The following is a 21,951-nucleotide window of genomic DNA, read 5'->3' on the forward strand; positions in this document are numbered from 1 at the left end:
ATTCGGAGGTGGTCACTATTGCAGATCCCTGACCACTGCTATGGTATTCTGTGGTGGACACCAATGCAGATCCCTGACCACTACTATGGTATTCGGAGGTGGTCACTATTGCAGATCCCTGACCACTGCTATGGTATTAGGTGGTGGACACCAATGCAGATCCCCGACCACTACTATGGTATTAGGTGGTGGACACCAATGCAGATCCCCGACCACTACTATGGTATTCAGGGGTGGACACCAATGCAGATCCCCGACCACTGCTATGGTATTCAGTGGTGGACACCAATGCAGATCCCCGACCACTACTATGGTATTCGGTGGTGGACACCAATGCAGATCCCTGACCACTACTATGGTATTCAGTGGTGGACACCAATGCAGATCTCCGACCACTACTATGGTATTCGGTGGTGGACACCAATGCAGATCCCCGACCACTACTATGGTATTCGGTGGTGGACACCAATGCAGATCCCCGACCACTACTATGGTATTCAGTGGTGGACACCAATGCAGATCTCCGACCACTACTATGGTATTTGGTGGTGGACACCGATGCAGATCCCTGACCACTGCTATGGTATTCGGTGGTGGACACCAATGCAGATCCCCGACCACTGCTATGGCATTCGGTGGTGGACACCAATGCAGATCCCCGACCACTGCTATGGTATTTGGTGGTGGACACCAATGCAGCTCTCCGACCACTGCTATGGTATTCGGTGGTGGACACCAATGCAGATCCCTGACCACTACTATGGTATTTGGTGGTGGACACCAATGCAGATCTCCAACCACTACTATGGTATTCGGTGGTGGACACCAATGCAGATCCCCGACCACTGCTATGGTATTCGGTGGTGGACACCAATGCAGATCTCCAACCACTACTATGGTATTTGGTGGTGGACACCAATGCAGATCCCCGACCACTGCTATGGTATTCGGTGGTGGACACCAATGCAGATCCCTGACCACTACTATGGTATTTGGTGGTGGACACCAATGCAGCTCTCCGACCACTGCTATGGTATTTGGTGGTGGACACCAATGCAGATCTCCAACCACTACTATGGTATTCGGTGGTGGACACCAATGCAGATCCCTGACCACTACTATGGTATTTGGTGGTGGACACCAATGCAGATCCCTGACCACTACTATGGTATTTGGTGGTGGAAACCAATGCAGATCCCCGACCACTACTATGGTATTTGGTGGTGGACACCAATGCAGATCCCCGACCACTGCTATGGTATTCGGTGGTGGATACTATTGCAGATCTCCGACCACTGCTATGGTATTTGCTAATGCACCAGTCACACTAGTGACCACATTTTCTTCGCCAGGCTCTGTTCACATCTCTGTTAAGAACCTCAGTCACGGATTCTGTCAAAAAACGCAAGCTGTGCAATTTTTTCCTGTAATATGACAAATTCGAAGCTGGAAACTCAACGGACCCCATTACAGCCAATGGAGTCTGTCAGGGGACGCTTGTCATGTGGATTTGGGATTTGGACTTCAGTCATTCTCAATGTTCTGCTCCCATGACAGAGGAGAGCAATGCAAATTATAGGCACAGATGTGAACAGAGCCTTAGGAGGCAGACTGCAGATTTTTGCTATCATTTTACTCTTAAACCTACACAATCAGATATTTCCACATCATGTAAACCCAAAAATCTTAAAAAATAAAATAAAATCTGCCACCTATGATAGGAGTCTGGGGTAAGAGTGGGACGCATGTCACAGAGATCTCATCTGTCCCTTCCTGAGGCGATTTGCAAAACAAGACAGGCAAGTATGGGGAGTCAGATAGCAGCGTGTTAGGAGAGCCGCAAATCAAGAAAATGAAGAATGAATGAAGACAGGAGAGATGTCAGCAGGTCATCGGGGAAATAAAGATTCAGGACCAGGATTTAGATGGAGATCACATTATAAGTCCACTGACGTCTGCTGCAGGACTTAAGATGATTAAGGTCATTTTCTGTCTATCGGAGCTGCTGGGGCTCACGTCACGTATGAAAGACTCCAGTAATGGGGGACATGATGTGGGCACTGCTAGGACGTCTATGGGGGTATTCTACCTCCAAAGACTGGAGAAGAGAATTGTGCTTATATGTAGGAATTGGCCAAAAAAATCTAGTATGTGCGAGGGGGAACGGGAACCAAATAACTTATACAGTGATGGACGTTTAATGGAAGACACAATATAAAGGGTGTAAAGGCCTTATGTCCCAAAATGCAGCGTCACCGAGATGTGTGGAGTCGGCAAGAATTGGGGTGACTTCTCCGAGGTCTGTGGACGCCATGCCAGTGGTCATCAGGGCAAGTTACTGTATATAGATGACATGTATATAACCTGTAAGATGGGACTGAAGGTGGAATATATTATATTACTCTACTGTTACATTGTAGCCATACGCTGATGTGCTGTATCATTCCTGCACTGGTCACTTGTCTGAATCCTGGACTGGTGTTGTATCTCCGCTCCCAGTATAATAAGAGAACTCCCAATATCCATTATAAAGCCATGTTACTTCCCTGCTCTGCTCGTAGTATATGGACTTCTGTTTTTCTGAATCCACCCATACCATTGGAGCGAGCTGAAGAATAAGCCGTTCCTCCATCTATGGTTTGGATGTGACCTTCTCCGTCTATGCAGGTGATTTTTATGCTTTTGTATTTAAGGGTGGACATCCCCTTTAAGGCCGATTTATCACTCCCAATAGTGTGACCACCAATGAAAAGAGAAAACAGAAGCTCGATGTAGCAGCGCCCACATGTGCCGGTATCTGTACTCTGTCCGCTACATGGCGGGGTGTAAATGGGAGGAAACATTTATAGAATTTTATAAACCCACACTAGAATAAGAAAAAAAACTATCCAGAAGAGCCCTGGGCAAAGACAGATTAGAAAGGTGCACGGGCGAGATATGGAAGAGAGAGTCAATTATTAAGTAGACACTTATAGAGTTGGACTTGAGGCTCCCGGTGCCAGTCCTTGTCCTCCTCCTCCTCCTCAGCAGGAGCAGTTGCCACATCCTTTGACGCTATTGATGATCTCTTCCTGCAGCTTCCGCCTCTCCTCCTCCTTGGAGGACGTCGGACTGGTTTTCTCGCTCTTCTGGTTGTTGTTGCTGTTGAGGACCCGGTTGCTCTGTGTGTGCCACAAGTCTGAATACAGGCTCCCGGGATTATCAAGGAGTCCAAAATGTGTACCTCGTTCTGCCACTTTACCCTGCCAAATAAAGCACAGACAAGTGATAAGAGGGCGAAGGCCGGATTATTGTCTGCAAACCTGAACCAGAGAGACCTATAAGGCCCCACGGGCCGTAATCGCAAAGAACCGCGGCGTGAAAGCATTGTGGCTCTTTCCGCAGTGCTTTTCAGAGAAAGTTCACAGAGTTTTCCTCCGCAGACTTTCTCTTAACATTATATCTACGGGAAAGCCGCCAGGGTTTCTGTAGATATAATTGACATGCTGCGATTTGCAAAGCCACAACGGCTTTGCAAATCGCAGCGTGTCCGCGCTGCGATCTTTTCTGCAAAGCGGGGATGGGATTCATGCAAATGTGCTGTACAACGCCGCAATTTTGCGCACAGCATCTCCGCTGCGGGCAAATCGCAGCGTTTACGTCCTGTGGGGCCCCGGCCTAAAGAGAGTTCTGTTCTGTGAGACTGGGGGACTCCAAAAGAGTTCAGCGCACTAGCAGTATATAAAAGTGCATGTGCCCTTCTATATGAAGGATGTAGAACAGCGGGGATGTGAATCTAAAACAATCTGCACTAAGCGCAGGTCTCCGAGAGATGGAGGAGACATAATAATATTGCATCTATATGATACCAGACAGCACATACTGCCCGGACTGATGGGTCTCTGGACCTGGAGCCTCGGCCATAGCGTAACCCGGCTGACAATGCACAAGAGAAGGAAACAGAGTGTAGTCGTAGCTGAATGAGTCCGCCATGATCCTCAGTAGGGACCGCACACAGATCTGCAGTGAGCAGAACCAGAATGTATGAAAATCCGAAATAAACCCAATGTATTTAGAGGGTGTAGACTTAAACATTTGCATTGCAGGTCCCCTGTTAGGCCCTGTTCTCATAGAGCAGAACCGGTGGCAGATATCACCCTCATTGCTTTCAATGGGAAGTAGGGATCAGAACAGGAGGCTGAAAAGATAAGCGTCCTGCAGGATTCTGTGACTGACTCCACACACATACGGTCCAGTCATCTGGGCCTAGTCAGCGGGGGAAGCCACAAAAGAGCATCCGCTGCAGGGCACAGAACAGGACAAGGACTTCAAAGCCACGTCTGCCTCGTTCCGTCATATTATGTGAATGGTCTTACATAGGAAATTCCTGCAACGTGTGGACCCGATTTGTTCCGAGCTCATCTACTCTGCCGTCTATTACATTTCACTGTGGATTTTTCATTCACAAATCTGGACAGAAAATCTGCATGAAATCTGCCCTGTGTGGACAAACGCTTGGAAATCACAAATTATTTCATAAAATACAAAGAAAACAAAGCGCCCGGCTGACACTGACATTCCCTGCACGGACCAGTCAGTAATGAACTGGCCTATAATCTGTGGGATTTGGCTAGCGTGCACCGGAGTATGACCCCTAATGCTAGAGTACGGTTAGATAGTGTTAATGCAATGATTCACTAGTCACTGTAGTCACTGGCCACTTCAGTGTTAAACGGCATAAAACCCATTTGTCTATGTGAACAGCCTCGGCTTCGCTTATACGACACAAGCAGATCGGAGCCAGAGCATCTGTGCGAGAGTTGGCTACCGGAGCAATGGCCAAAAATGGCCACCAAACAGATTGGAAGTGGGAAGAGGCGTCTGTACACTAGTTAACCCATTGTTGCTGGTGGGGTACAGATACAAGCAGAACAATTGTCTCTTAAATTTTACAACTTATCCCAAAACGGACTACAGAGCTTAACAAAGACCTGGAAAGTATAAAAGCTAATGCAATGCAATGTAATATAACGCTTTATATATCTGTCACCCGCTATAATCATCTAGGGCATATCTATAGGATAACACATACATGTCTGATAGGTAAGAATTGCACCCACCAAGAGAGATAGGAGCCCTGATATACATGGTAGGGGGCAGAGGATGAACAGGACAAGGCTCGGTCCATGTACTCAGTGTGCAGAGCTGCGGCCATGGCTCCCATTCATCCTCTGCTTGTATTCTGCACTGACCACGACTATTCTGTCTATGCCATAAAGGTCTATAATGGCAAATGCAGAAATATAGAAAAATATCACCTACAGAACATTTCTTAGAGATGAATGCACGGACTGTCACCTACTTACAGGTAAAGGATCTTTCGCATGTTTAGCAACCAATGGAATCATTTACAATACACCAAGCGATAGACAACAGAGATGAGATGGGCAGATGAAACGTATTGGACGTGTCTGTATTATATGGGATGTATGTACTCGGCTTACCTGGTCCAGGACTATAATCTCATCTGCATCAACTATGGTAGAAAGCCTGTGAGCAATAAACACCGATGTCCTGTGTCTGACCATGTCACGCATCGAGCTGAGGATGTTCTGCAGGATGAAAGCACAGACAGAATGAAATTATTATTATATATACTGTATGGGAATGGAAACTACTTGTTATATTGTCATTAAGCGGACAGGTGCAGGAGGAGAGAGAATGGGTTACTATATACCATGGTGCCAAGTCTACAAATACAATGTACTATGAATGAATGAATATTTGTACTGATCCACGTACATGTAGTAAAGTATTTAGGTTTGTGGCATGGATGGGTACAGCACTCCGCTACCTGAGCGGTCCCATAGACATGAAGTCAGCAGCACAATGCATTTGTATCCTGACACTACAATCCTCGCGACTGAACTTTACAGCCGGCAATCCGTCAGGACAATGAACCTGCACAATGCACCCCATGACACCTGCACAATGCACCCCATGACACCTGCACATTGCACCCCATGACACCTGCACATTGCACCCCATGACACCTGCACATTGCACCCCATGACACCTGCACATTGCACCCCATGACACCTGCACATTGCACCCCATGACACCTGCACATTGCACCCCATGACACCTGCACATTGCACCCCATGACACCTGCACATTGCACCCCATGACACCTGCACATTGCACCCCATGACACCGACACCTGCACATTGCACCCCATGACACCTGCACATTGCACCCCATGACACCTGCACATTGCACCCCATGACACCTGCACATTGCACCCCATGACACCTGCACAATGCACCCCGTGACACCTGCACAATGCACCCCGTGACACCTGCACATTGCACCCCATGACACCTGCACAATGCACCCCGTGACACCTGCACATTGCACCCCATGACACCTGCACATTGCACCCCATGACACCTGCACATTGCACCCCATGTTGGCTTCTTAGACCCGTGCGACTGCGACTACGCGAGTCCTGCAGTATACAGAGCGTAGCATTGGCGCAGATGTGATACCTGACAAAGCGGCGCGTTGTCCAGCTCGCTAAGAGTTAATCTCCTATGAGCGACATTTTCTTTTAACATTCCTTAGAGAAATCAAATCAGCCAAAGGCATTGTCACACTTATGAGATTAGCGGGCGATGACTGACAGCGGGAAGGAAAAACACGGTGATAGCGAGAGATCACATGCTTCATTATTCCATGTCACTACAGAAACCAGATGCTTTACAGGGGTTTAAATCTAATTTATTTCTGATCAGAAAGACACCAATATCCTGTCAGCAAAACATATGGCGGTGTATTCAGATATAGAAGCAATATCTGAAGGCGAGCGGACGTTTCTATAGGCTATACTATGTGGTAATATGCCGAGCAGCCGACAAGATGGCCGACCCATGGCTCGCAGTCTCTAGATTACGGATAGGTAACTTCGTCATACAATGATATATCCCTTTATATCTGTATTACTGAATACCTAAGCGGATATACTATATAGATCTGTAATGGCAATCACAGGTCCGTCATCGGGCTCCTAATATACTGACAAAATGGCTGACCTGAGAGAATAGAGGAGCTCAAGGCTTTATACATATGATAGGATCGATTATCTAGAGAACAGAATGAAGCCCCGTAAGGAGAAGTCGTCCCTAAAGCCATTTTATTGGATCATTGGCCTTAGAATAAGATCCTGATCTTCATGTAATACAGAATAAGAAGAGTGCAGAAGCCGCCCTAGAAGGTGCCGCCATTAAGAACCTGATTTTCCTACTGAAAGTCCCAGAAGAAATCACCGGACAGGTTCACTTTAAGGCCAAGTCGTCTCATAGGGTGATGAGAACGCTCCCCATACACTGCAACCGTGACTGATGGTGGAAACAGTCAGCTGGATAATGAATTTACCTCCTCTGTGATGGAGTCCAAGGAAGACGTGGCTTCATCGTACAGAATAATGGGGGGGTTCTTTAACATCGCTCTTGCGATTGCGACTCGCTGCTTCTCGCCACCTGAACAAGAGAATCATTGTCATATAGTATACATATATCATATAGTGATGTCTGTATGCGGTCTGATATAGAGATGAGCGAGTCGTATTGATCAAATACCTCGCTGCCATAGGAATGCGTGTAAGCGGCCGATGCGCTGAACCCCTTGGTGATCGACCGCTTACACGCATTCGTATGGCAGCGAGGTATTCAATGGAATACTACTCGCTCATCTCTAGTCTGATACCTTCCGGAATCTTATGAGAACATTGTTAGCAATATTCCTTCGCACCATTGTAATGCTTGGAAACCAGTCTTGACGCACTAGAACCTGGCGGTGACATCCAAGTGACAGGGTGATGGGACTTGTTACAGGTCCAATAATCTGCTTTATTAAGTGGCGAACACTAACATCAACGTATCTACTATGAATATAAAAGAGAAGACATTGGATATCTTTGAGTGTTTCCGTCTTGGCGTCCTCCTTCCTGAGGACTGATACTACGGAGAGATGACACGTCTATAAACAAGTCCTTTCTCACCTTGACCAATTCACTGGTGAGGCCTCTTATTTGCAGGCGAGAATCTTTAAAGAAGTCTCAAGGCACAAAGCAAGTTATTTTTGAAAACCTCCAGTTCTAAGGAATAGCGACTTTTACATAAAACAACATCAAACGTCTTCTTTCAAGAGCTATAAACACATTGCTAATCCCGCATCCGGGGCAAGGAGTCGCTCACTTGCAAGTCACTGTTAGAAAACAAAGGGTTTCCGTCGCTTTTAGGAGGAAATCGCAGTGTAAGATCCTCATTTACACTCCAGTACGGAGCGGGCATCGTGCCCGGCCACAACGTCCACCCCAAGGATGAAATCTCTTAACTGCGGAGCTCAAACTCTCCAAAGATCAGAGATGAGACATTGTATCACTCATAAAAGGACGTAAATAGGATTTTATCAAAAATTCTGGAAGAAATACGGAGCGCTGTGCTGTTATTAAAGGAGACAACCCGATCAGCCCCATTGTAAGTCAAGAGGGTTCATCTTTGGTGTTGGATCTGTCCCCAGCCTGAATTCCTGTTTTTGTTGCGATGACAGAATGGCTATGACTAGGGCTGAGCCGATCATGACTTTTCAGGATCGATTTTGAAATCCGATTTCCGATCATTTTTCATTCGAACCCGATCTCGATCCCAATGCAAGTCAATGGGATTTTTTTACTAATCGGAGATCGGATTTTAAAAACAATCCTATTCACTATACAGCATGGAATCTAACAAGGGAACGCTTTAATTGTTAGAATCCACGCTGTGTAGTGATTTTTTTTTTTTTAATCCTCTGGCTACTTAGTCCCCCCTGGTGTGCACTTACCTGCAGAGATGGCTGCTCCGGTGCCCGGTGTTCTCGTTCTTCTTCGCCTCACTGCCCCCGACTCCCAGGTTAGGAGAGTGTGGGCGGGTACTGGGAGCGGAGACGTCACATCTCCCCGCCCTGTACCCGCCCACACTCTCCTAAGCCACAAGCCCCGCCTTCTTCCTAGCTCTTAACACTAACCTGGGAGGCGGAGACAGCGAGGCGAAGAAGACAGAGAACACCGGGCACCGGACCAGCCATCTCTGCAGGTAAGTAGCTACTAGAGATGTTAGCTAGTCTCCCATTAGAATGAATGCACGCAGCTGACACGCAGGGGGTTAAGGCTGTGTGCCGGCTGCTTCCATTCATTCCTATGGAACCGCAGCGAGCCTTCACACTGAGTATACACTCCACTCAGAATGAGCGGAGCGTATACTCAGAGTGAAGGCTAACATTGTTAGCTTTTCTCACAATGCTTGGCCAGTAGCAAAGCATTGTGGGAAATAATCACCGATCTCGATCCCACCTAAAAAAAACGTGTTCGGAATTCCAATCATGAAATTTTCTCGATCGCCGATCGGAATCCGATCTTTTCCGAACACGATCATTCAACCCTAGCGATGAGAGATGTGAACGCATAGACGACTAGTTGTGGCCTTACCTGACAGCTTTAGTCCTCGTTCCCCTACTTGGGTGTTGTACCCATTAGGCATACGCAGGATGGCATCGTGTAATCCGGCCAGTTTAGCCACTTGGTAGACTTCTTCTGGTGAGGCATTCATGTTTCCATACAGCAAATTGTAATACAATGTGTTATGAAATAGTACAGCATCCTACAGGCAAAACCACACTGAAAATTATACAACAGAACAGAACGTCCGGGCGATGGCGTGCAGTATACAGGAAATATATATATAGCATGCTTATACATATATCAGACAGATAAATGACCGCCGTACCTGAGGAACGACTCCAATGGCTTTCCTCAAGCTCTCCAGACTGACGTTCTGAATATTCTGGCCTGCGACGTAGATGTTTCCTTGTTGGGGCTCATAAAAGCGGAAGAGAAGTCGCACCAAGGTGCTTTTACTAGAGAGAAGGGGAATGAACGATAAAACTGTATAAGGGAATTGCACTTATAAGACCAAGCGAAATAATAACAAATAAAATCACTTTCATGCCGCTGACCTGGGACTAGCCACCGAATTTGCTATTGATCATGGAATCTGAGGGGTTAAAGGGATTCTACCATTAAAACCTCTTTTTTTGTGGATAAGACGTCGGAATAGCCTTTAGAAAGTCTACTCGTCTCTTACCTTTAGATGTGGTCTCCGCCGCGCCGTTCCTTAGAAATACCGTTTTTTACCGGTATGCAAATTAGTTCTCTCACAGCGATGGGGGCGGGCCCTAGCGCTGAAAATGCAATGGGGGCATCCCCACCGCTGCTCAAGAACACGATCCTGCGACGCCTCTATCTTCGGCTGGATCCTCCCCTTCTCTGTCGTCTTCCTCCTGCGTCACCTCCGACGCCTGTGCAGTTGGCTCTGCCAGTGAGACACTAGTAAAGCCGACTGCGCAAAGCCGGCCGGACGGCCATTTTTGGGAGGCCACTCTTGCTCTTGTAGTTCAATGCAGGTGCAGCCTCCCAAAAATGGCCGCCGGCCGGCATGCGCACTGAGCTCTGCTGGTGTCTCACTGGCAGAGTCAACTGCGCAGGCGTCGGAGGTGACGCAGGAGGAAGACGACAGAGAAGGAAACGATCCAGCCGAAGATAGAGGCGTCGCAGGATCGTGTTCTCGAGCAGCAGTGGGGACGCCCCCATCGCATTTTAATCACTGGGGCCCGCCCCCATCGCTGCCAGAGAACTAATTTGTATACTGGTAAAAACCGGTATTTCTAAGGAACGGCGCGGCGGAGATCACATCTAAAGTAAGAGACGAATAGACTTTCTAAAGGCTATTCTGACGTGTGAGCACCAAAAAAAAAAAGAGGTTTTAATGGTAGAATCCCTAACCTCAGATTACTAATACACAAATCTAGCTGAAACACAGACACAACTATAAGGTAAAAGCTATTCAGTATCTTAATGTTGTCCAATACAGTAAAGTAAAGAAACACAGCGAACCAAATAGCCAAAAAGATCTCAGTATTTGCTTACCCTGACCCACTACCACCAACAATGGCGACCTTCTTCCCTGCAGGTACTTCAAAGGAAATCCCATTCAAGACCTTCTGTCCCTCCAAATACTCAAAGTAGACGTCTTCAAAGGTAATGGTGGCCGTCTGAGGGGTGATCAGCAATGGGGGGGCCAGTTCTTTGTTCTAAAAAGGAATGAAAAATCTATTTTTACAACAGATCTATCAGCAGTATGAATGGATCGGTGACGTGTAAACCAGACCAATGTGGGTGACCGTATAGGCAGGAGACAGAAGTTTTACTCTATCTTCCCTCCGATGCCAAGTGTGCCCTGGGCATCTCCTAAATGTGACCTGTTCTGGTGTCTCTACAATAAACAATCCCTACCCCCCTCTGCTCTCGAGTGAGGGCCGAACACCCGCAACATGACCTATGACGGGGTAACATGGCCGCTGGAGTCAGAAAAGGGCCTGAATCTGTATACAGAGTATATTAGACAGATGATGAATTGTAATAAGGGTCAGGGGACTGAATTCTACATTAAACTGCTCCGACACTGTTTCCTTTGGCCAACCTCTGTATAAGAAAGAAGGATAAAATACGAAGAATCACCAAGAGGCGCTGCTAAAAAACAAGGCTGCCTCATGCCCAGACTCTGAATAGTTAATTCTCAACTCTAAAAGCAACTTGTGAAGTTGGAAACCCAAAGCTGTGACGGGCTTCAGGTCCAAGTTCACGCTCTATAAAGTTAATCCTTTTTAGGATGGTTAACCAAAGACACGTTAATAAGAGCGGCGCGTCGCTGGCGGAGAGACGACACATTGTGGAAAGGCCTTAGAATAAAGGTCATCTCCTCCACTGCCAACAAGTGAAATAGGGATTTGCAACGATGACTGGGGTCGACTTAATCAGCTCGCGTTCTTTATAGACGAGCCTAAGCCAAAACGTAAGGCTGGGCTTGACTCCCAATACACGGCGTGAATAGACTGAATAATTTCATACGTTCTCAGTGACGGCCAAATAATTGGCGGCTTTAAAGCTCCCGAACTAAGTCAGTGATTTATTAAGGGATTCAGAATTATTGTAAATAAGACTGGTCCTATCAGAGAACAGCCATTGTAACGTGCAGATCTCACAATGAAGAGCGAATGGCGGAATCCATTACTGTAAAGCTGTCACCTTAATCTTTGTGTCTACGCTGAGAAGGGTGAAGAGCGTGTTCATGTCAATGAGGGCTTGTCTGGTCTCCCTGTAGACTGTTCCCAGGAAGTTCAGCGGCAGCGAGAGCTGGAAGAGAAGTCCGTTCACCATCACCAGGTCTCCGATCGTTAGATTTCCTGGAATGAGAGAATATCGTTGTATCAGTCATGGAGTCTATTTACATCAGGAGGTGAATTGTAGACAAGGTGGGGATCTCTGGGTTTAATGGCATTTGTCATTTTTGCCTAGAAATCTTAGATACCGAATATACTCGAGTATAAGACGACCCGAATATAAGCACAAAAACTGTGCTGAAAAACTCGGCTTATACTCGAGTATATACAGTATCTTATTGCTGAACGCTCGACTGGCCGATTATTCCTCCCAACCCATCACCTATAAAGCATGCCTGGCTCAGTGAGCAAGTGCTCTGAATAGGAATAGGGGAATGGCCGCTGTCAGACTCCTCTGGGATCAGGCCCAATCCCTTGTTCCTAAACATCTGCCCACAGGAAGCTTCAGCGCCAATATCATATATTTCAATGTGACACTAGCAACAAAACTTCACATGTATTTGGTGCGGAAAACCTGCAGGACCACGTTTGTGTGTACACAACGCCTTACATATGGTCTTGCATACGGTATGTACATGCCCAGGGATGGATGTATATAAGGGTACCAGGATAACCCCACACAAAGAACATAACAAAGTCACTCCATACAGCTAATATTAAAGATAGCTCAACCCAATGGGATTATAATGGGGATGTACATTACAGTCCAGGTAGGTGAGCGGATTTTGAATGTCCTATCTTGAGATCTAGATACAGTAAATCTCCGATATAATATATACTATATTGTCAATGCCCCTTTTTGTTCTATTGTTCAGCTTGTGAGGTCCATCAATGACACATCTTATATTTGGGGTCCCCTGAACTTATGGCATTACCTAGGTAGCATCTACTATGATCCAGACTTGTTCATGCTCAGACCATATTTCACCTGCCCCAATAACAGGACATATACACATTCTCATCATCCATACCTGCGACTATTCCTTTGCTTGCGAGCACCATGATGGCGGTCAGGCCCACGCTGAATATCGCGCTCTGTCCAAAGTTGAGCAGCGCCAGGGTTGAGGTAGTTTTCAGAGACGCCTTCTCATAGATCTTCAGATATCCATCGTACCTTTCGGATTCATATTTCTCATTGTTAAAGTACTGCAGACGAGAGCAAATAGAATCAGGATATAACGGAAGACTTAGACGTAGTCAGTAAGGATCTGCTGCGGGCGAGGACTGAGACGTAACCGATCCCGGAGACAAGATGTGTCCGCGCCTTCGTACATGCTGGTATACTCATGTCATCTGCAAGAAAGTCATGATACCCCCAAACCCCATCTGTAGTATTGTCTAAGAGAGATAAAAGCTCAGGGCCAGAGAATGGGAAGGAGGCGGCGAACTTCTTGAGGACACAGACAATAAATACGCAAGACTTAAAACCATCTCGCTACAAGAAATGAGATGTATTACTTCTGTAAGGCCTCACATTACTTTTCTGTGTTGAATAAAGGATGGCCTACGTCTGTCTTATAAGATATTTTAGCTCCAGGCTTTGGTGACTTGCCTTCTTCCTTGTCTAGTGTTTATATCTTATTATATTACATAAGCATTGAGAACCAACAATCCTCTTAAAGACATGTCTGTAAATACTTGTATCCCCCAATAACGTAACAACAATTCTGCAACATAATTCTCAGATCTGCTAAGACATTATTGATCCTGGATCCTTACACATTGACAAATGGGTGTGACCACTCCCTACGACGGTCACTGATGGCGGCCACTGACGGTGTTTTGCTCCATCACGGCCAACAAGGTCAAAATTGGCAACACCCAAATGTCAATGGATTCATGAGTTACTGGCAGGAACAAAAGCTTTCTAAACAACATGCCTATGTTTATTGCACAGCAAAGCTGTAAGTGACTCCGTCTTACCTTTACAGTTTCATAATTCAGCAGTGAATCTATCGCAGCGTTTCCGGCGTCATTGTCGGCTTTGTTCATTTCTATCCTAAATTTTGTCCTAAAATAAGCAAAAAACAAAATTACTTGTAAAATACTTGTATCCCCCAACAATGTAGCAACAATTCTGCAACATAATTCTCATCTCCGCTGCCCGAAGCATTGCTGCATTGCTCGAGCCCTTTGTAGAGGCCACGTGTCAGTATTACAGCTTGGATACAACTGAAGTCAATGGAGATGAGCTGCGGTAATGGCACTAAGCCACTACACAGGTTACACAGTCAACTGGTCCTGCTTCCTTATTGGTTCTGGAAGTGACCTCATACAGCTGATCCGTGCAGGGGTCACCTATCAGCCCCCATAAATTACATATATAGAGCTCATCCCAAGGACAGGCCATAAATACCTGAACAATCCCATTATAACTAGGAGGGCACAGCACAGACCAGCCAGGGCAGTACATTGTACACAGACTGATAACAATACTATTATATACGGTCCTTTCCAGTTCCATAGCGAAACCTCAAACGATGTACAAGATGCAATGGCGTTCACTCAGCCTATGATCAATCCCTCTCAGTTCTGAAATGTTTCACCTCTCGAAAACATAAAACCTGAACAGGTAATACGTATGGTGTGTAGGTATACGGTGTTATACATTACACGACGACCGAAGAGGCGTCCATAGACATTACCTCCACTGTGTAATCCCGATAGTAAACGCCGTGTAGGCTCCAAGTGTCCCCAACGTGACAACGGCAAACTGAGCGCCGCACTTGTAATACTAAAAAGACACAAAAACAATAAGAAATGTGAATCTGCGAGAAGACAAGGAGGTCCAAGTGATCAGACATTTATATAGGAAATAGTTATTACCAATAATTACATTAATAACTCTCCAATAAAGCTAGAAATGTTCTTTATAAGAAAACCCCTTTAAGAGAACTCCTGTTTGGTAACTGAATATATGTTTGGTACGTATATATAGTCTGTATTCACTGCTTGGAGGTGGACAGTGACCAATATAGCCAAGTATATTACAGGATTGGTCTCATCTCTTAACACTTTGGTGTCTCAGTGGTCCAAACAAAAAGGGGAGCGTCTCTGCGAAACGAAATCCCATCAAATACTTGCCCAAGACAGTACACCATTCCCTTTAATGGATACACTGTATATAGGATGACTGGATTAGCCATATACCATATAGACTTTAGGGGAAAAAGACACATCAGCGGCCCCGTCCATATATTCACACTTACCAAGATACTGCTGACAAGGAGAACCTCGAACATGGTGGGCCCCAGATTGAAGACCAAAGCGCTGAGCACAAAGCTGATGCCCCTCGTACCGCGATCAATGGCTTTAGACAAGGCTCCAGTTTGTCTGCTCAGGTGGAAGCCGAGGTCCAGGTTGTGCAGATGGAGGAAGACGTTCTTTGCTATTCTCCGGATGGAGCTCTGGGCCACTTTCCCAAACACGGCATTCCTTAATTCATTGAAGAGGGCGGCCCCGGCTCTGGACGCACCATCTAAAATCACAGGCAACACAATCCTTTAGTCCAGCACATACAAAAATGGATGTAGTTTCGTTCAGGAGAATATAAGAAGTAGAAAGGCTTCCTCTCCTGGCCGCTAAACTGCTCCATTCACTGCCTTGTCTGTAGTCACAGCGGGGTAAAGCTCACAGGTAGCTCAGGTCCGAGAGAAGACTCCGGGAAAGGTGAAGGATGAAGGAGACCAGCGACATAAACAACACACACTGTGCAAGAGTTGTAGCAGATTATTGGCAGTTTTGATGTGAAGGTGTTTTGCGGTATCCAAATGTAACCTGCTCAGGATGTCGGCGTCTCCTTACTTCTCACCGACTCCTCTTCCTCCTCTCCTGCCCTTAGACTAAGACAGGTCTAGCAGTGAAATGAACAGTTTAGCGGGCAGAGGAGGAGCCCGGAGGCAGAAGCAACAAATCATTTATATAACATCAGGCGGACACAACGGTGGTGACTTTGGAACGAGTTTCTCGGCAGCTGATGGTAATATAGTACAGAGAGGGTATATACAATCTCACATGTGATATACGTCATCGGATGCCGCACTTTATCGTTCTCCTTCTCAGCTTTCAGGAAGATTCCCAGCTTATGGGAAGACGACGGCCATGATACGGTGCCATACATAGGACACGTATTGCCCAGGACTCTTCCCGTACGCCATCACACACAGGCCGCCGCCGCCGCCATGGACAAGGAGCACTGGCCTCTCCATTTAATGTAAACTAGAATATTTAATAGTTTTCGCCCAGAGAACCTTATTTTTTGTTTAAAGATTAAAAAAAATAATGTCGCCGCGGTTCTGAAATCTTCACGTCCTGGCAGGGCAATAAATTCAATTATTTTCTGCTTATTTGAAAGGATTAAAAATACAAACTGCATTAATGAACTTGGACAAAACCCGGCTGCTTGTTTAGGAAAGAAAAAAACCCGCTCATTACGATCTTCCATGTTGTCCAGAAAGACATGAAAAGAGGGAAGATCCAGAGTAGAGAAGAGGGAAGGGTGAGCGGGTCACACATCAAACCCCCTCTGATCAAAGACCAAAATACCTTGGTGTGTGTGGACTGGATGAGCATAAGTGAGATGGGATCTGATAGAAGTGAGAGCAAAATCTGGAAGGAGAATGTCACAGGAAACAAAACAATTTGTCTTCTCGCTGCCGCAAATCAGCAAAGTTGGAAGTTTTAATAAAAATAGATGACAGTAAAAGTCGGAGCGGAAAGTGACAATCGGTGCAAAATAATCACACGGCGAGAGTAAAGGAGCCGTCGCAGCGAAACAACCCCTGTGCATTGTACCGTAATGGAGGAGATGGGAGTAATAACAGGGGATGGGGGTCATTAGTCAAGGACCGCGCCCTGTTCTACACATTAAAGGGATTCTACCACTAAAGCAATATTTTTCTAATTACCACGTCGGAATAGCCTTTAGAAAGTCTATTCGTCTCTTACCTTTAGACGTGATCTCCGCGGCGCCGTTCCTTAGAAATACCGGTATAGGCGCTGGGGCCCCCCTCATTGCTGCAGAGAACTCATTTGCATACCGGTTAAAACCGGTATTTCTAAGGAGCGGCGCGGCGGAGACCACGTCTCAGATTCCAAATGAATCCATGAGAATTAAATAAACCTTGTAAGGCAGAATACGGCCCCCGAAGGTCTATGACGGGTCCACACAATCCAAACCGTATACAAAATGTTCTGCAAAGGAAAAAGGGTTTTCTTGGTTGTAGGAAAGAAGGAGATCAACTTTAAAGGGATTCTTCTAGAGATGATCGAGTAGTATTCGATCGAATACCTCGCCGCCATAGGAATGCATGTAAGCGGCGGAACACCAAGGGGTTAAACGCACCAAATATTCGATGCGCTTAACCCCTTGGTGTTTGGCTGCTTACACGCATTCCTATGGCGGCGAGGTATTCGATTGAATACTACTCGATCATCTCTAGATTCTACCATTAAAATCCAATTTTTTTCCTCGATCACACGTAGGAATAGTCTTAAGAAAGTCTATTCTTCTCCTACCTTTAAATGTCTTCTCCGCGCTGCCGTTCTGTAGAAATCCCGTTTTTTGTCGGTCTGTAAATGAGTTCTCTTGCAGCACTGGGGGCGGGCCTCAGCGCTCAAACAGCATTGGGGGCATCCTCAATGCTGCGAGAGAACTCTCCAGCGCTGCCTTCATCTTCTTCAGGAACGGGCTCTCTTTGTGTCTTCTTCCGGCGGTGGTTTCTAACTTCAAGCCCAAGGGCAAAACTGACTGTACATGCCCGCGGCCATAAGAAAAACAACCGCTTACACAGTATTGTAAGCGGCCATTTTTTCGTGGCCGGCAGGCATGCACAGTCGGTTTGCCCTAGGCCTAGAAGTTAAAAGCCACCGCCGGCAGAAGACGCAGTGAAGACCTCGTTCCAGAAGACGATGGAAGTGGCGCTGGAGAGTTCTCTTGCAGCATTGGGGATGCCCCCAGTGCTGTTTGAGCACTGGGGCCCGCCCCCAGTGCTGCAAGAGAACTCATTTGCATACTGATGAAAACCAGGATTTCTACCAAATGGCGGCACGGAGAAGACAACTAAAGGTAGGAGAAGAATAGACTTTCTTAAGACTATTCCTACGTGTGATCAAGAAAAATTTGATTTTAATTATAGAATCCCTTTAATATTGCAAACCCCACCACCACCATATAGTCAATGGGCAACGCAGATATGTTACTTTTTTTTTTTTTTTTTTTTTCTGTTATATGAGGCCCGGTGAACCCTCCAGAGCCCGCACATACGACATCCATGTATTGCCACAAAGGAACAAAAGGGTCGGAGCTGTGTTGGCAGGAGAGCGCGCAAACATAACAACAAACCCCTAATACAAGGGGCTAACAGATGCCGTCATTTCATCCAAAGAAGAAAACATTATAAAGAATAAGGAACCGGAAAAATGAATACACGCATTCTAATATGTTTATTATGAAAAAAAAATCTCAAGTAGAAAAAAAAGCTCCTTAATGTAAAATAAAGAGCACGGCGATGGCAACCCTGCCAATCTAATAATTATAGTCATGAAAGAAAGCGCCGGAACGAGAGGAGAACACATTAAGCGGCAAAGGATTAACAATTTGTTGATTTTGCACTTCTATTTTGTGTTTGTTAGCCAAGTGCTTTTAAAGTAGGGAGAAAGCTGCTTGTTGAGTCTAATACGCCAAAGAAACAGCGGGCGCCGGCCTCTCCATAGTCTTACATTGTCCACATACAAATACGTTTTCTGAACTCGGCGCAGGCAAGAAGAAAGATAAAATGAGTGAACTGGAAGAGCCAATGCCAGATGAATACAGGAGAGGAGAACCAGCGCTTACACCCTGGATATAGCGGAGGCCTCGTGGATATAGCTATAGAATGGCGCCGCAATACGAGGGGGCCATGAGACAGGTCTGTGAATAAGGACGGTCAAAGAAAAGCAAAGGACGTGACTTGAAAGGAGACTCGGACCCCCCATTAGACGGGCAGCCGATACCACCAGGTTTCGATGATATTCCTGTAATGGATATGACCACTTTTATTCTAGATTTATTGATCAAGAACAGTCTACTGCCACCAGGATGTTGATCGTATACTGTACTGCCAAATAGTCAGCCGTAGTTACAGACATTCTCTGAAGAGGTTACATTGTATTCAGTGCAGGAGACAATGACAATGTGATCTCATGTGGTGGCTCCTCCATCATAGACGTAGAGGTAGAAGAATAATCTCTGCTCCTCTACAACGGAAGGACTGTAATGGTAGAGATTTTGGTGGAGGTGGCCAGTCAAAGACCATCTGACCAGATAATGTGTATGGTGAGGTGTTCTCTATGCCAGATGCTGGTAGAGGTCAGGGATCAAAGGGTCGGGTAGTTGTTCTCAAGGGAGATAAAATGCCGCCATCAGAGGGGCCACACGGTGGCTCAGTGGTTAGCACTGCAGCCTTGCAACGGTGGAGTCCTTGGTTCGAATCCTGCCAAGGGCAAAAACCCATCTGCAAGGAGTTTGTATGTTCTCCCTGTGTTTGCGTGGATTTCCATCCCATACTCCAAAGACATACTGATAGGGAAAAATGTACATTGTTAGCCCTACGTGGGCTCACAATCTACATACAAAAAAAAATAATAATAAAAAAAAAAATGCCGCCATCAGGGTGGTCAAGTCACTAATGTTATTTATTATGGCGTCGAAACCTAATTCTCAATTATTCTGAATTCTATCTTACACTGATTACTATTATATCATGAATTAGACGCGTCGCTTGCTGGATTTCAATCACTGGCTATATTTGTGAATCAGATAAGCTTGGTGGCTTCTGTCTGACCAAGACTGTCCGCCATTTATGAAGGAGGCAGAAATGGAGCCGGGGTCGGACGGTTGAAAAATTGCCTTGGACCGCCAGCTTTAACGTGCACGCCCTGCATTAAGCTGTTCTCACATCATGTTTTGCAAATACATTTGGACTATGGGGCTGATTTACTACTCCTATCTCCAATTCAGACAACAAAGTTAAAGAGGCTCTATCAGCAAAATCATGCTGCTAGAGCCCCACATATGCATGAATAGCCTTTAAAAAGGCTATTCAAGCACCGTAAAAGTTATATTAAACTACCCCCCAACCCCCCCCGTTTTAAAATAAAACCCTAAAAAAGAATGTGCTCTAGGGGCCACACGGTGGCTCAGTGGTTAGCACTGCAGCCTTGCAGCGCTGGAGTCCTGGTGTTCAAATCCCACCAAGGACATAAAACCATCTGCAAGGAGTTTGTATGTTCTCCCCGTGTTTGCATGGATTTCCATCCCAAATTCCAAAAAAAAGACATACTGATAGGGAAAAATGTACATTGTGAGCTCTATGTGGGGCTCATAATCTACGTTTAAAAGAAAAAAAAAGAAAAAAAAAAAAGAATGTGCTCTACTTACCGATCATGCACGGTGGGCGGGCATTCAGGGTGTGTCTTCATCTTCTTCCACGCCTCTTCTTCCTCCAGTCCCGCCCTCCTCCGGCGCTCGCTCGCGGACACTGATATTAAAAAACGGCTTTGGCGCATGCGCAGTAGCATGCGGCTTCTACTACGGCTACTGCGCATGCGCCCCGGCTATCACTGTCCGTTCGCGAGCGCTGGAGGAAGACGGGACCGGAGGACATCGGAGGAAGAAGAGGCGTGGAAGAAGATGAAGACACACCCTGAATGCCCGCCCAGGGTGCACGTTCGGTAAGTAGAGCACATTCTTTTTTAGGTTATTATTTTAAAACTGGGGGGTAGTTTAATATAACTCTTACGGTGCCTGAATAGCCTTTTTAAAGGCTATTCACGCATATGTGGGGCTCTAGCAGCATGATTTTGCTGATAGATCCCCTTTAAAGGACATGTCACTATCGTCCCCATGCTACTTCTCCGCATTAGTCAATAGTCATCACGCCACTGATTCCAGAGCAGTTGGAATTTTCTCTGTAGCCTCCACCATTTCAGAGCAACATGTGCAGGTAGTTTTGGTGTCTGATGTCCTATTTAAGCTCTGTAATGTCAGGTGGGCGGGGTCAGCCAGGGGGTGTGATTCAAAGCTCCAATCAGAGGCAGCCAGTGTCAGCGTTCAGTGTCAGCGTTTAATCACACCCCCTTGTCTGCTCCTCCCTGACCCCGCCCTCCTTACAATAGCATATAAGGCACCAAAACTAACAGCACGGATGGCTCAGGAATGGTGGGGGCTAGAGGAAAAAAATCCAAAAGTGTCAGAATCAGGTGTAGCAGCGCATATGCCTTGTTGTACTTGGTGAAAGGTCCCTGTTAAATCTGGTGCGTTTTTAGACTACCATATTATTGATGCAGGTTGATAAATTTGGTGCATGTGGACCCCATCGCTCATCCAGATCCTGACCCCGGCAGTCCCATTAGTGCTTGGCTAGAAGTGGAGCTGCATCATTGCAGCGGATCCCAATTTTGGCAACACCTTGTTGTTTTGTAAAGCGAACGATCACGTCCAAGGGCCGTCTTGGCCTACGAACTAGGTCGTACATAGCGAGAACCCCAAATGTAATGTAACTTGAGCCCAACTTCCTATGATTTCATTCTCCGGCCTGTGTAAACCTGTTTGGATCAGGGGTGTGAGAAGACGGGACTGAATGAGAAAGGGTTAAATAAAATAAGAACAAAAAGATATCAAATCTTTTCTATCCTAGAAGTCATTAACTCGGGGGT

At 46.1% G+C, this 21,951-nt stretch overlaps 1 protein-coding gene across 1 annotated transcript in view; it reads right to left on the bottom strand.

The window, feature by feature from the left end:
- Window positions 1-1,323: 1,323 nt before the first annotated feature.
- ABCB7 (ATP binding cassette subfamily B member 7) overlaps window positions 1,324-21,951 on the bottom strand; it is a 52,106-nt gene continuing 31,478 nt past the window's right edge. Inside the window, exons 6-16 of the mRNA XM_075259984.1 lie at window positions 15,465-15,733; window positions 14,901-14,989; window positions 14,179-14,266; window positions 13,227-13,401; window positions 12,161-12,318; window positions 11,003-11,166; window positions 9,804-9,933; window positions 9,506-9,677; window positions 7,414-7,517; window positions 5,484-5,591; window positions 1,324-3,242 (exon numbers count right to left, since the gene is read on the bottom strand). Of these exons, the coding sequence (XP_075116085.1) occupies window positions 3,024-3,242; window positions 5,484-5,591; window positions 7,414-7,517; window positions 9,506-9,677; window positions 9,804-9,933; window positions 11,003-11,166; window positions 12,161-12,318; window positions 13,227-13,401; window positions 14,179-14,266; window positions 14,901-14,989; window positions 15,465-15,733 (1,676 nt within the window). The 3' untranslated portion in view covers window positions 1,324-3,023. The remainder of the gene's footprint in view (window positions 3,243-5,483; window positions 5,592-7,413; window positions 7,518-9,505; window positions 9,678-9,803; window positions 9,934-11,002; window positions 11,167-12,160; window positions 12,319-13,226; window positions 13,402-14,178; window positions 14,267-14,900; window positions 14,990-15,464; window positions 15,734-21,951) is intronic.

Source organism: Leptodactylus fuscus, chromosome 11, assembly GCF_031893055.1.
Source record: "Leptodactylus fuscus isolate aLepFus1 chromosome 11, aLepFus1.hap2, whole genome shotgun sequence".
NCBI classification, from domain to species: Eukaryota; Metazoa; Chordata; class Amphibia; order Anura; family Leptodactylidae; genus Leptodactylus; species Leptodactylus fuscus.